The sequence below is a fragment of the Gallus gallus genome, chromosome 2 (assembly GCF_016699485.2).
Source record: "Gallus gallus isolate bGalGal1 chromosome 2, bGalGal1.mat.broiler.GRCg7b, whole genome shotgun sequence".
Classification (NCBI taxonomy): Eukaryota; Metazoa; Chordata; class Aves; order Galliformes; family Phasianidae; genus Gallus; species Gallus gallus.
The window spans coordinates 33,167,721-33,182,017 of record NC_052533.1 but is presented as its reverse complement, the minus strand read 5'-3'; the positions used below and the strand labels follow the sequence as shown (position 1 = coordinate 33,182,017).

Below are 14,297 nucleotides of genomic sequence, written 5' to 3'. Positions count from 1 at the left end.
CTTAACATATAAAAGGTCTTGTTATTTCTCATCAAGATGTACAGCTGTTCAAGAAATCAGGAATTACTTTAATAGATTACATCAGCAACTTAATGGGTAACAAGTTGATTATAAGGCATGTGTAACAGAAGCCAGTATAATTGTTTTTCATCTGTTCAGCATCTATTCCATGAATGTAAGACAGAAAGAAAAAAGTTCTCCATTAAATAAATCCATTTTAACAGTGGAAATGAACCACCCAGAGGAAACATATGAAGGCTTCATATTGCTTTCTTCTATGTGTATGAAGAGTGTATCTTCTGCATCACAAGCAGACTGAGATAATCTGCTCTGTTTTGTTATCTGCAGAGGGCTATACCCAGTCTTCTTAACTAACTGCTTCATTATCTAAAAGCGTTAAAGCTGATGGTTAAACTACATTGTTTAGATCACTGCATATTGACATGGTAATCTTCAATGACTACATCAGTCTTCCTATACAGTTGCTGTAGCTTCTATGAATCAAAAATCAGACTGGCACAAATTCTAAATGTGATTTTATTAAAACAGACTGTCCTCCTCTCCTCTCCGTCAAGGGAGGCCAAAAATCCCCATGAAACTACCATCATGAACTGCAGCCACAAAACCTTCTGGAAGACAACTCAGCCAGATGTAAACCAAGAGACAACTTTCTGCCCTGTTCATCCTTCAGCATCTGTAGAAACCAGAAGTCCATGAAACTTCTGTGTTTGCATGACAGCAAAACTGACCAGGATCCAGACTCTAAAGCACCGAGACTTTACTTTGCACAATAATTATACTGCACATATGGTGCATCCACTTATTTCAAGACTTCATGGCTACCAAACCCATTGGACTTTCTTTCCTTCTAACACAACTATTTAGCCTCTGGAAAACAAGCTCTCCCTCAGGTGGTGGGAGAATCTGTAGAAGGGTTTACTCAATACCACAGTTATCCTTCAGCATAAATTAGGTGTGCCCTTGTGTTTTAATTGGGAACAATATTACAAAGGAGACCCTAGCATAAGTTACACATTCAGGTCTACTAGAATTAATAAAATATTCCTAATTCTCAGCACTTAAAAATGCATTAATGGTTCCAACAGCTTGTGCCTGACCTCACTGTTCCCTGTTTGGTACAAACAAACCTTTTGTTGCTATCACTAGCGCCCACAGCTATTGGAGGCTCACTGAGAACAGGGCTCCGATTTGTTGTAATTCAGCAAGTGGATGTGCCAGACCCATCTGGACTAAAACTCAGACAGAGCTAGCACTACTCAGCATTCCTGCTGAGGACACGCATTACTGTACAAAGCTGTCCTGCATGCACAGTGTTATCCACACAGCCCTGACTTTCAATGGCCCAACCTGCATTTTTAACCAAGTATCTTAGGATTTGGCTCACTCAGGGTTAACCCTAGATATCTAGCTGTTAAATTGACCAGCCATCCCAATCCAGTCCCATTGTTCAAACAAAAGTCTTTCCATCCCAAGCTGCCACCAGCACTCATTTCCTTGGCTTTCAGGCATCTCATTTACCTATGTGTGCCATCAGACCATTACTTAGCAAGTTAATTCTATCTAGCCTTTACCACTAGCTTGAACACAGAACCCATCGATCTTCAAACTGGGCAATAAATAGTTTGTTCAGCCTATTACTCAAATGAACAATCAGCCTCTATAATAACATAGTCATAGACAGAAAAGCTGCAAGAAACGGAGTTTAAATAAACCCAGAAAGTGTAAGTAGACAACATAGAAGTATAAGAGCATGACCAGAAGGTCTAATCTATGCAGATCCCAGGCCAACCTATTCCTTCTTAAAGCAGAAAGCTCAGCAATCAGATTTCAACTTAAACTTCACACATAGAATGGATTTGGGCTGCTGAACATTTTGAAAAATATGCCTTCAGTGTTTGGAGTGATGCATCTTTATTCTCTGAACACACTGAAAATATATGCTGTAAGGCAATAGAAAATTTTTCTTTAGTAAAGAAAAGGAATCCTTTAGGTATTCACTATGTTTGTCTGTGTGGTTGAGTTCGTGTGCGTGTGTTGGTTGATTTGTTTTCATTTTAATTACCAAGATAACAGTCTCAGAAAGGACGCTCAGTCTCAATATTTTACTTTCAAAATAACAGCCTTTCTAAGTATAATCCCAGGAAATGCAACGTTAGTTTGCAGCATACAGTTCGTTTAGATCATCAAGTAAATCATCATTTTGTAAAACTATCAAATCACAGAATTCTACCCCTCAAAGCACGAATGAAAACTTTAAAACATGATACCCATTAAGAAAAGAACTGAAGAACTAAAAGGAAAGCTATGTGAAACAAGCTTTGATTTGAAAGATAAGGAAAAAAGAGGAAGAAAAAAGGAAAAAGAAAAACTTCCATAAGTTTAGAGTTTGTATTGAACATTAAACTACTGCAAACATTATTCATCCTCAATAAAAGCAATCTTAACAGCACAGCTCCGAAGTGTAACTTGATTCTTCATCTTGGAAAAAAAAAAAATGTTTAGTCTGATGTGCAGTAATAACAGCCATTTGGCTTGTTCAGCTGTGGGTTTTGTTGAAGTTATATACTTACCCATGTTATACTTTCACACAATGATAACAAAGTCTGAGTAATAGGACTAGCAATGAAATTTGAAGGGCTGCCCATCAAGCAGCAACAAGGAAAGAATAATGTCCTAAGAAATTCAAGAAAGTTCCTTCATTGATGCAGCAGACTACCACCCAAGTGTACTAAGAAGCTCAAGGTCATGAGACCTCAAGTATGTGACAAGACTAGAAGAGGAAGAAGTGGGCCCAGGTGCACCTGGCCAAACTATCCTCACAGTAGAGGGCTCTCCACAAACTTTACTGCTAAAAGATTAACTATTGAAAGTGCTGATTGGACTTTCTGTGACGGTGCACACAACGGGTACAGCACATCTTCAACCTTTTCTCAGAGCTTGCTCACGTGAGTTTTAGAAGAAAAACGTACAACTGACATTCATTGTTATGTAAATTGAGGGACAAAGAAGTGAACAAGAAATCAAATGAAACTATCTTTACTTACATCCAATCATTTTGCACTCTACTAAATTCAGGTCTAGATAAACCTCCCCATATAAATCACAATGAGAAAGAAAATGAGTTGATCAAGGATAACATAAATTACCTCACTGGCATAGGCATTCCCTGGAAACGTAATGCATTTGCACTGCCATTAGCAGATATTCTTTTTGTCTAGAGATTGTTTATGTCTCTACAGTGGACTTTACCACCAAAAACTCAGAAATAAAACAAAATTTCCATACAGGTAAACCTAGCGTCCCCTTCATCTGGTAGCAGCACTTTGGGAAAGACCTTTTCCTCCACAAAGGTGGTAAGGTTTCAGACCCTTCTAAAATTTGATATGTAGGGAATCTCAGTGTCCCTCCATCCCAGTGTTCAGTCCCACACAGCTGTCAGAACTTACCTGGAGGGAACAATCCATCACCAGGCATTAATATTTCAAAAACAAAAAAAGCTTTGACACGCACAACAAACTACAGAGTTTCAAAGCAATGTAATGTGCAGTTAGCTCAACAGCAAAGAGATGACATCTATTTCAGTCAACCTAACTACAAAGTTTCCTACAGGGATGACTAACTTAGAAACGTTACACAAGACATTCCATGTTAACTTGAACAGCTCTCCTTTGGCTAATAAAACTGGAAGTGGAAACTGTCCATAACTCTCACTACATCAAGATTTTTAAAAAGTAAAATAAAATGCCCACACAAAGGAGCAAATAACATTACTCTTTTTTTTTCTTTTTCTGTCTTTTTAAATGATTGTCAAATTGTCCAACAGAGGAATTGCTTGACTTTAATGAAATGCCTCGTAAGGACCTTCTATCCATTTACACCATCAGAAAACATAAACCTGTTTAATAATGGTAAGGGTGACAGAGGACTGGAACAGGCTGCTGTGTGTAATTTTCTTCTATGGAGATATTCAAAGACCCATCTGGACGCCCACCTGTGCAACCTATTGTAGGGTACCTGCTTTAGAAGAGGGGCTGAACTCAATGATCTCTTGAGGTCCTTTCCAACCTCTGCAATTCTGTGATTTTGTGTGATTCCGTGAGTGTACCTGAAGTATTTGAATTAGTTCAAAAATTACCAGATACCATAAAATTTGTTCTTCAGCCAGCATCAAAAAATTGAAGTAAATGTAGTGGAGCTTGGTGATAACAAAGTGAGCTCTTTGCTATACACACCAAATGAGTCAGAATAGAATCAATAATTTCAACCAGGTCATGGAACCTTTTTTATTAAACCCTGACTCCACCTACATAGCAATATCTAACTTTACATATAACATATAATTTTAACTCTCACTTGCAAATCAATATTCCAGATCTCAGCAGATTTCACATAAGAAACATGTTCCTACTTCCTGAATCATATCTTGTTCAGTTTCTGAGATGCTGTATTGGTACAAGATCAAGAACCCCTCAATTTTAGTGTCTATTGCCAATAATGGTTCTTATAAGATGTGCTTAGTGCATACTAAGTATTACTGATATTAGATTAACCGTCAGAATGGGTGATGAACTATGTCCTGAAGCACAGAAGATAATGTAATGGCTACCTGAAAGCATACAGCCCATTATTTTGTATGCACTAATTACTTACAGGTTTTTTTCACATTCTTTTTGAAATAATGAATCAAATCAAACATAAAGTAAAACGTTAAATGATAGCACACAACTGGGGGAAAAAAAAGAAGACTCACTTCTAGGCAGCTTTAAAAAAGGAAGGAAAAAAAAGCAGCATTAGCCAGTAACATTGCACCTTGTTTATTATAGGGCAACTGCTGCTGCAGTTCTTTAAAACTACTGATGACAGAAAATTTAAAGGAAAAAAAAGAAATAATAAAATAGAATGAGCAAAACTGAAAAAAAAAAAACAAAAAAAGAAAAACAGGAGGATGAAGACAAATGTCTAAGAAAAATGCCTGTCTCTATTTTTCCCATGTATCATTAATTTTTCATTATGAAATCTAAAAATAAAACGTCTTAAACTTTAAGGTATGTAGATTTCCCCAGGGTTTAGGTGGATAACGAAGCAAACATTTTTCAGTGTCTCTCTGGAGAGAGGAGGTCCGCAATGCTTTGATACCAAGGACTGCATAATGACAAATTCACCAAAAGAACACAAAAATAAAAACCATTCACTAAAGTATCAAGTTGCTGACATATTTGCCATAGTCTCTGAGAACACATACAGCTTTTCACTCTCATTATTACAGAGGATTCATACACAAAGCACAAACAACACATCCCTCAGAAAAAATCTGTAGCCATAACGGTCACAAAATTCTGCACTTCTACGTACTTAGTTGGCTGTCTGCATATCAAGGGGCCTCACTATTGGTAGCCGTGGTGGAAACCAGTTCATGCATTTTGCCTTGGAAACCAATCCATTGGAATGAGCGGGATCACAGAAGTTACCAAACATAAATGGAGCTACTCTACTCAGAGGACCAAATATACTCCTTAGAAACTGCCCTAGAGCAAAACTCTTGCCAAACAAAATTCTAACAGAACTGAGCACTTTCGCAGAGCAAACATGCTCACAGTACAGATGTCTACAAGCAGTTTCACTGCCAGAGGACACTGTCTAGTGCAAGAGCAGCACTTTCTCATTTGTGCTGGCAAACACAGTATTCTTTGGACACAACTGGTATGCACCTGCTACACAAGCCCTACTCTTCCACATGCTGAGTACTGGTTCTTACTAATCTTAGTCCACTATGGCATCTTCAAGAATAAGAGAGTTAAAAAATAAAATCTATTTGGGATTAGATTTCTGATTTCTCACAGGTATCTAAAGTCCCCAGTGCAAAATACCGACAAAACAAAATCCATATCAAATATTTGCAAGCCATTGCTAGTGAACTATAATTCTCATAAAAATTAAGTGATGACATTCCTAGATTATGATAAGAACAATTAACCTTGAAAAAGCCTATTTCAAACAAGAATTTTTTTTAAAAAAGGGGGGGGGGGGGGGGGGTTAACATCCACACACACATCCAGCGCAGTTTTTTTCTACAACTACTTCAAAGCCTGACAAATCCTAATGATATTATTCTTAAGAATCTGTTATGATAGCCCAAGGAATATACAATAGGAAAGTGAATAGGTGAGGAGAGAAATTGTAAGACTGAAGTTAGTTTGACCTTACCTGGCAGTTGTTGAATATCAGCAAGCAACCAATTTGTGGTTATTCAGACAAGAGTATAAGAAAACCACTTAAGAAACTAATGGCGGTAATTGTACATAGGGATAGTTCTGTACCAAGGAACCTCTGTGTATGATGGGGGAAGTGCTGAGAGAGAGGCTTAATTCTAGGAAGAAAGAATACTGGATATTACCCCCTGATTTACCTTTCTTCAGCTGAAGGATTTACAACTATTTACAGTGGGCAGGCCTTTATAAAGGTGATTCACATGATGTGGCCTGTTCCAGCTGCTGAAGTGAGCCTGTCAAACTTAAAATAGTGAGTCTTACAGGAACGGCACAAATGCACTTCATTAACACACTCACTGCTGGCTCCCAGGTGACACGCACTTAAGTGCCTGTATTTCATTGGCATGTTGACAAGGGAGTCACTGGCAGAGCTGCTGGCATAGCTGAGGTTCAACAATTTCCTTCCCTCTCTTGCTATACCTGTGGGATGGCATAGGAATGGCAGCCATCTTTTTGTCCAAAGATACACATTCTAGCTTATTTCACCTCTACTTCTTATTTCACTGGAGCTTTAAAAAAAAAAAAAAAAAAACAACCTCGGAGGTATTTTGCCACTAGCTCTCCAGTAGAAGTCATGCTTTCAACATCATCTGAATAGTTATCTTGACTCTTGAATTCATGTCTTCTTACCTGATAACATATTATCTGTTTTTATTGAAGGAAACTTCAAAGTCATTTCATGTTTGTGCCTGTGAATCATCAGATGATCCTCTGTTGGAAAACGCTGTCAGGCAAACACAGAGAGAGGAAGAAAAAAAAAATTAATTCTCTAATAAACTTTTGGCATTAGTCAGAATTTTAAAAATGAGAGTTTGAAAGAAATGTATCCTACCAGAAATGCGTCCAAATGGCACAAGTACAGCCATAGGCTATTTGTAAATGCAAGCGAGTGTAAGTAACAAATATCAGTACTCTCCTTAGAGATATATTTGATGCGTTGTTCACTAGGGTTACACAAACAGTAGGGGGTCACACTTTTGCTTGAAAATGTTGCAAGATCAAGTTTGGGGTTCTAAGGGTCTCGGACACATGCTCCACTACCACAGCTTCACAAGTCACCACATGCCTGAGGAACTGTGATAACTGCTATTGTGTATGCTTTTAGCCCACGGCAAATGCGAAGTAATGAGCATATCTTAAATCACTTCACTGGATTTTTCTGCTTTTTTGTCTTTCTGCAACCTATCTCCTGAACAGCCATAAAAACACCCACAAAAGTCAGCTCTTCCCTACGTAGAAGCATTCAGGAAAAATGTTTCTTTATTTGTGGAAAACTGATACACTGACATCAAACTGTTGGTGCAAAGGTGCTCAGTACCTTGCAATTACTGGTCATCCTTTACAATACTAAATTATCTTCCTCCCTTTTGTCAGGCAGAGAAGAAGTGCTCTACTTTTTATACAATTAATAGGTGTGCTAATAGGTTCTGGTAGCAGAATTTTACAACAAACAGCTCATTTTGACCAAGACAAAGGAGAGAAAGTTTGAAAAGATGTTGGAACACTTGAATGCGTAGTTTGCTAAGTTAAAATTCAGTTAAGTTTCCTACACTAAGTGTATCTGCAGAACTTCGATGCTAACTACTGTAGTAGTTTTAACAGGGTTACCTCCGGACTAGTAAAGACCAAGAGGTGTTTCACTATGGCTTGGGGAAATATACACATACATATGGCCTAAACTATATTATATATTAAAAGCAGCTTTTTAAAGCAACAGGTACATAGAGACCGTCAAAAACTAGCAGTGACAGAGTTAAAGTGACATAAGTCTGTCAATACAGTATATATTATTGGCTAAGTGACTTTGCTTGTGGCTATGGTATAAATAGTTGCAGTAGAATACACCTTCTGAGACTTTAAGCCCATAAACAAAGCAGTGTAAGTAATGGAAATGAGTTCCCTGGAAAAAAAAAAAAAGAAAAATCCCAAAGACCTTTTCCTCACTGTGAAATCCTGGTTCATTGCTTACTCATCTGGAAGAAATGCAGCACTAGAAATTTGTGTTAAGAACAAATGGAATTTGTGAAAGACTTTGCTCAATGAAATTGTGAGAGAAAAAAAAAAAAAAGTATTTCCCTTCATGGAACACCATGCTTTGTCTCCAGAATAAAAGCAGCCAAGTTTGAAGAGGGCTTTGTGTGAATCACAAGAAGCTATTCCTCCAGCCCAGGTTCTTGTGTCCTTTTTTTTTTGTAAACTACTTTCCTAGGCAGAACACCAACATCCTCAGACACACATCCACACTCACTGGTGGGGAAGCCATCAGGTATCTTGACTTGCAGCACTATAGGACATACTCCTGTCAATTCCTCATTCACAGCAATCAGAGATCATGCTTCGGAGTGGGAAATTAAGTGCTTCTTATGATGTAGTCACACCTACACTTACTGCCTTCCCAAATTGCAACCGCATACAACAAAATAATGTCTCTGAGCACCTGAGTTTGCTGGGACGGTTAGTTCCCCTCCACTGACCAAAAACACTTAAGTCCACTGATTTGAGTGGAAGTTTGCTCTAGAATTCAATAAAAAGTTCAACTTCGACCATAAGACTCAGATATTATTACACTATCTCTGTGACAGAGTAGTCCAGTGGGAGCTTAACTCTGCCTGTGGAGGGCTGAAGACACAAGGCAACCAGAAAGATGTACTCCAGCATCTATAGAAAGGCTGCCACTTAGAGAAACAGAAAAGCTGCTCAGCCTTCGTTCAAAGGATCTCAGAATTCTCCTTTTTCTTAGTTCAGCTGCTGACAGAAACGCCTACATTCTGGTGATACTCACACAGTACTTTGTTAGCCCATTGTTCCACCACAAGAACCTATGGGATTGTAAAAATATGAGCCAGCTGAAAACCTTCAATATAGAGGGAAATATTACCCTCATTAAGAGAGGAGGAATCTGAGAAATGGGTAAGCTAAATCACTTAAAATAGATGCATACAGGAAGCCTGTGGCAAAAGCACAAAATACGTCCTTGCCTCAAAGTTTTCCTTGCAAGCTCTTCACTAAACCAATTAGGATGGGAAGTGCCGTACATGGAACTTCCCTTGGCACTGAACAGGAAGAGATGATGGTATTGGTTCTGCAGAAGAAGCCCATAAGTCCAATTAACCATCTCAGCAGGTTAAATCCTTGTCACTTCAGGTTGGGCTGTTTTTTTTTTTAATAAAACATCTCACGTTACAGGTCAGATTATATCCTCAGAAGCACATGGCAGGTTGCCAGTCAACAGGAATCCCACATGTGCGTCCTGGGGCAGAATTCATCTATGGGCTGCATTTTCAATGGAGAATATTTAATAGAGAAAATCTCTCAAAGATTTAAAAGAAGAAAAAAAGAAAAGAAAAACAAGATAGTGTTGTATTTAAGCATTTAAAAACATCAGGAGAATTTCAATATCAATATGGTATCAAAATAGCATGAAACATAACACATTGCATCCTACATATGAGCAGAAAAAAGACAAATGCATCTTGCTGAGTGTGTCCCCTCATACTAGCCATTAAGGAATTTGCAATAGCTGGCTTGAAACATTAGGATTAGGGGATGAGGGAAAGAACAGAAGAAGCTTAAGAAGTATTCTACCAACTCACTCTTAAATGGCTGTTACGTCTGCCTTAAATATTTTTTAGTAACATCATGTGGAGCAAAGAGGGAATTGAGGGGCAGGAAAGACTTTTAAAAAAACAACCTACATTATTATTAGACATGTGCTAATATATCAGGAGGCATTATGCAAGCCAGAGCTAGTGCTGAGGACTCAATTAATATCACCGCTGACTCCACTCACCTGTGAGCAGCCTGGGGCACTGCAGACAAAAGGCCTCTCCTGCTCCAAGTTCATCTTTGATTCCTCATAAATCTACATGTTAAAAGGGGGAAGGGGAAAGAAAGGGAACCTATGAATATATACATTCTAAATGCCACAAATACATGCAACGTGCAATCTTGACAGGTTTTGTTTTTATTTCACCCCCTCCTTCCCCCCCTCGCCCCCCCCAAAAGTAAAGCAGAGCAAAGTTTCATCCTTACAATACTGCATTTGCTAATATTTAGCAGGCTCCCTAAGCTTAAGCTCTAATTACTCCTTCCTGAGCATAGATTTACTCTGAAGAAAGAAAAAAATGTCCATTAGGCTTTAGCAGCAGAAATCCCACCTCAGAGAAAAAGCATATGTTCAATGTTGTTATTAGATAAGACCATGTCTGCTCAGAAATATCTCGAATTAAGGGTTTTTACCTTTCCTTCTTCAGTTCCTCCTGAACAACATTAAAACCAGACATCTAGGTTATTTCTGAGAAAGAGCCCACTTTTTGAAGTTCTTTGTCCATATTGTTCAATATTAATAACTTAAATATTATATATGCAGGCTCTGGATATGAACCAGACTAAGATGCATCAACACCCTTTAAAAGATCAACTAGATCCTAAGGAGCTCCAGAAGCTTTGACTAAAACTGCAACTTCACCATAGCAGTCACAGCCCCATAATTAAGCTCCAAAGCCTGGGGAAGAGCCCCTGGGTCTTAAGTAAACACGGCAGGAGGAAAGCATTTGCCCTCAGAACGCAGCAATGCGGCTGATTTGGGTCAATATTCCTAGAGTGGCCCTGACCAGCGTGAGCAAAAAATCATTTGTTAGTGACAGCCTAGTACTTAAAATAAACAAATCTCTTCTTGCTGAATCTTTGGAGCCTGTTGTTACAATTGGCAATATGATTTGGAAATAGTCGACGCACCTTACAGCACCATCTACGACTTCGGCTTTAAATCCCTTAAAATTCAGTCTCACCATAACCCCGCTTACACAAATATTAGAGTTGTGTTTGTGTGAGTCTCTCATAGAACAAAAAATGAATATCTTAGTAGAGAAGCAGGATTTGATCCTAAAGGCACAAAAATGTGCAGTACAAGTACTAAAATTACTCTGCTTTGCCATCAATTTCTAAAATCAGTGTGTCACTTCTGGTTACCAGGAATATTTTAACCACACTTAATCTTATTACTAGGTAGACTTTATTTCCAAGAGCAAACAATAAATGTACTGTTAACTCAAACATCAGCCCAGACCTGTAATTACAGTGATTATCTTCAGTAATGTACGTTTTCTGTAGAAACAAAACTTTTGGATGATAACTATTTCCTTTTTATTATAGTTTACTTCAGTGAACGGTACTGGACTGAGAGTGTATTTCCTACCTATGATCAAAAAAAAGAAAAGAAAGGCAACAGATCTTCCTTTACCACCTCGACTGACTCCCATTCCTGTTTCATTTCACCTTTAACCTCCACAAGGATCCTACCCCTCAATGTGCTGATTATCACCAACTGGTTTTCTTGATACAAACATCTCCACCAAAACCTGGCCTGAGACAGACGGTTCATTGCACCAAATACAGTCAGGTGGTAAGAAAGACCCCAGCTCAGCTATCCAGCTACACCAGGCTAGAACTGAAATAGCTACAATTGTACCTGATTTACTCCCTTAAGATTATTCATATCCTGTTTTGATTTAACTTACATCTCTGTTAAACTGAAATAGGACACTCATAATCAGAAATGAAAGAGCGTGTTTACATCAAGACTTACATTAAAATAACTTAAAGTGTTAAATTACTTCTAGTTTCAGTTATTTCGGTTCCAGTCCGTGCATAGCCAGGCTCTTCAGAGGTGAAGCAATAAAAATTCTCAGAATTAATACTATCCTGCCCGAGAGAAACAGCCAGCAGAGAGATAACTGACTAAACAAACAAACCCCCACAAAAACAAAAACAAAACTCCCAGCTAGTTTGATTTTTAAATCCACCTCTATTTATGGTATGTGACCCTGCAATGTTGTCTTTCCTAAAGACCTTTTCACAGAATAAAAAGGGAAAAAAGGCTTTATCTGAGATCTCAATTACTCCTGCAACTGAAGCTCTGCCAAATGTTTATGTTACCTCTTCCTCCCCTCCTCGGGGGACAGTGACAACTGCATTTTCAATAGCAGAACAATGGATGGTACTCAGTTAGAGAAAACAGAGAGCAACAATTCTGGTCCCAAGCGTCCGAGTGAATTTTAATACGTTGCCATAAATTATTTGGATTTTGTTTTCTAATTGAGTACTGAACATGTAAGACTTCTCTGCTCTCTCTGAGCACTGCGATTTAATCCCTAAATCCATAAGTACATACAATTATATAATTACCGGGGTTATCTAGGTAGACAACACAGGGCAAGCACCAAAGTAATACGCGTGGTGCACATCAGCATCTGGAGCGTTGGAATTGATTGAGGGAATCATGGACTTGGATTTTATTCTCAGTACTTTGAGAAGGCGTCAGATCCAACATCAAGTAATTTTTTTTACCACAAATGTATGAGCAATTGCTGGTTCCCCAGAATTGCTCTTTGCAGACTATTTTAGAGGCTAACGTTAAGAAAAAGAAAACAAAATAAATTATCCAGAATGGCCCTATCATGTGTGCCCTCCAGGATACTGCCTCGTGTGACTTGACCCATAAAACAAGTCACCAGATAGTGCGATGCCCTCAAGTCAAGTTGCACTACTCAGAATTCATGTTTATACCTAATGCCATCACTGTGGTTGTGGCTGTAATCACGTTGACTCACTTAGAAGAGTAAACGAGTGAAAGAAGCTGCCTGCTGCCTCTAGAGAAAGTGTACAGGGCCACACAACCCAAGTCCCCTTCTGTACAGCCCGTGCAGGTGGTTCAGCATGCATGAAGGAAATCACGCAACCAATGGCAACATATCTACTGCACCTAATAAAAATAAATCACGGCAATCTTTCCATCTAAATTAAGGTGCTTATTAACCTTTAGGGTCTTAAATATTCAAGTTACACTCACGCACCTTCCACAGTGCTACACATGACTGCCACAGTGAATGCACACAAAAAATATCAGGCAAATCTGTGATGACTGAAAAGGTTAAGAATCGCTCTGCCTTATTTTTATTCATTTATTGATAACTCAGCCTATTGCAACTGCATGGCCTCTTCAAAGAGATATATAAGAGTTACAAACGTAAGTGAGCAATAATGTTGATTTGTCTGCATTAGTCCTGGTATTATTAACAATAGATATGAATGCTTAATGCAGCAGAGAAGGGGGTTGAATTTTAATAGAGATGTTAACAACATCTGTCAGCATTTATTGCCCTATTGTGACCATGTAAAGAGCCTTATTGGCTGAATATAGAAGTGAGGAAATCTGCTACACTGTTGTAGCCTGCCACTCTTCTGAAATATCACCCTGCTCAGAAGCAGCTAAGGTATTCCAGCTATAAAAATAAATAAACAAAAATATAGAAGAAACATGGAAAGATTTCTCCAAGCCATGCCACATCTAGGAGAAAGTAAGCACTGTAGCAAGCCAACACGTTCTTCTATTTCTTGATTTCTGCATAAGATGCTTCTACACATTTTTTATTGTAAAAAATAAAACTGAAGCCTGCAGTGAGGCATACAAGAAGAGAAGAAAGAAATATAAAGCAAACAGAAGAAACAAAACCACTCTCAGAGCACAGCAACGAGTTAGATCCCCTCCCAGCAGCATCCAGGGGAAGCACCCCATGCCCTTACGCTCTTAAAGCAGAACCCCACAACCAGCCCTTCTGGATCAGAAAAGTACTTCTAACAATGGACACCAAAAAAGCACACTCCTTTCTGACTCCCTCTCCCCCTTTTTAAACTCAGCAGTAATCTTATTGCCATACTGGTAAAAACATCAAGCAGGCTTGTTTCCTGTTTCAATGTTATTCTTGAAGTGGGCTGCAGTAAGAGTCTGATTTTCATTGGGCTATTATTATTTGCAGCTGTGCGACCTTTTTAACCCTCTTTTAAAAGTGACATTTCAGCCTCCAACCTCAAGCTGTCTAAACGTTGCAAGGTTTTCAGTCCTCTGATTAACAGTGAAAAAGAACCAGTGGGGAGGTGTACTACCATGTGCCTGGTACAGGTCAGAGCACCAATCCTGTCATTTGCACGAGTGAGTAATTATGCTCA

The 14,297-nt window shown here is 38.6% G+C and overlaps 1 protein-coding gene across 2 annotated transcripts in view; it reads right to left on the bottom strand.

The window, feature by feature from the left end:
- The window catches only part of CREB5 (cAMP responsive element binding protein 5), a 251,008-nt gene that overhangs the window by 203,833 nt on the left and 32,878 nt on the right, over nucleotides 1-14,297 (bottom strand). For both annotated transcript variants that reach the window (XM_015281825.4, XM_040695558.2), the window contains exons 2-3: nucleotides 10,081-10,152; nucleotides 6,921-7,014 (exon numbers count right to left, since the gene is read on the bottom strand). In XM_015281825.4, coding sequence (XP_015137311.3) covers nucleotides 6,921-7,014; nucleotides 10,081-10,152 — 166 coding nt within the window. The remainder of the gene's footprint in view (nucleotides 1-6,920; nucleotides 7,015-10,080; nucleotides 10,153-14,297) is intronic.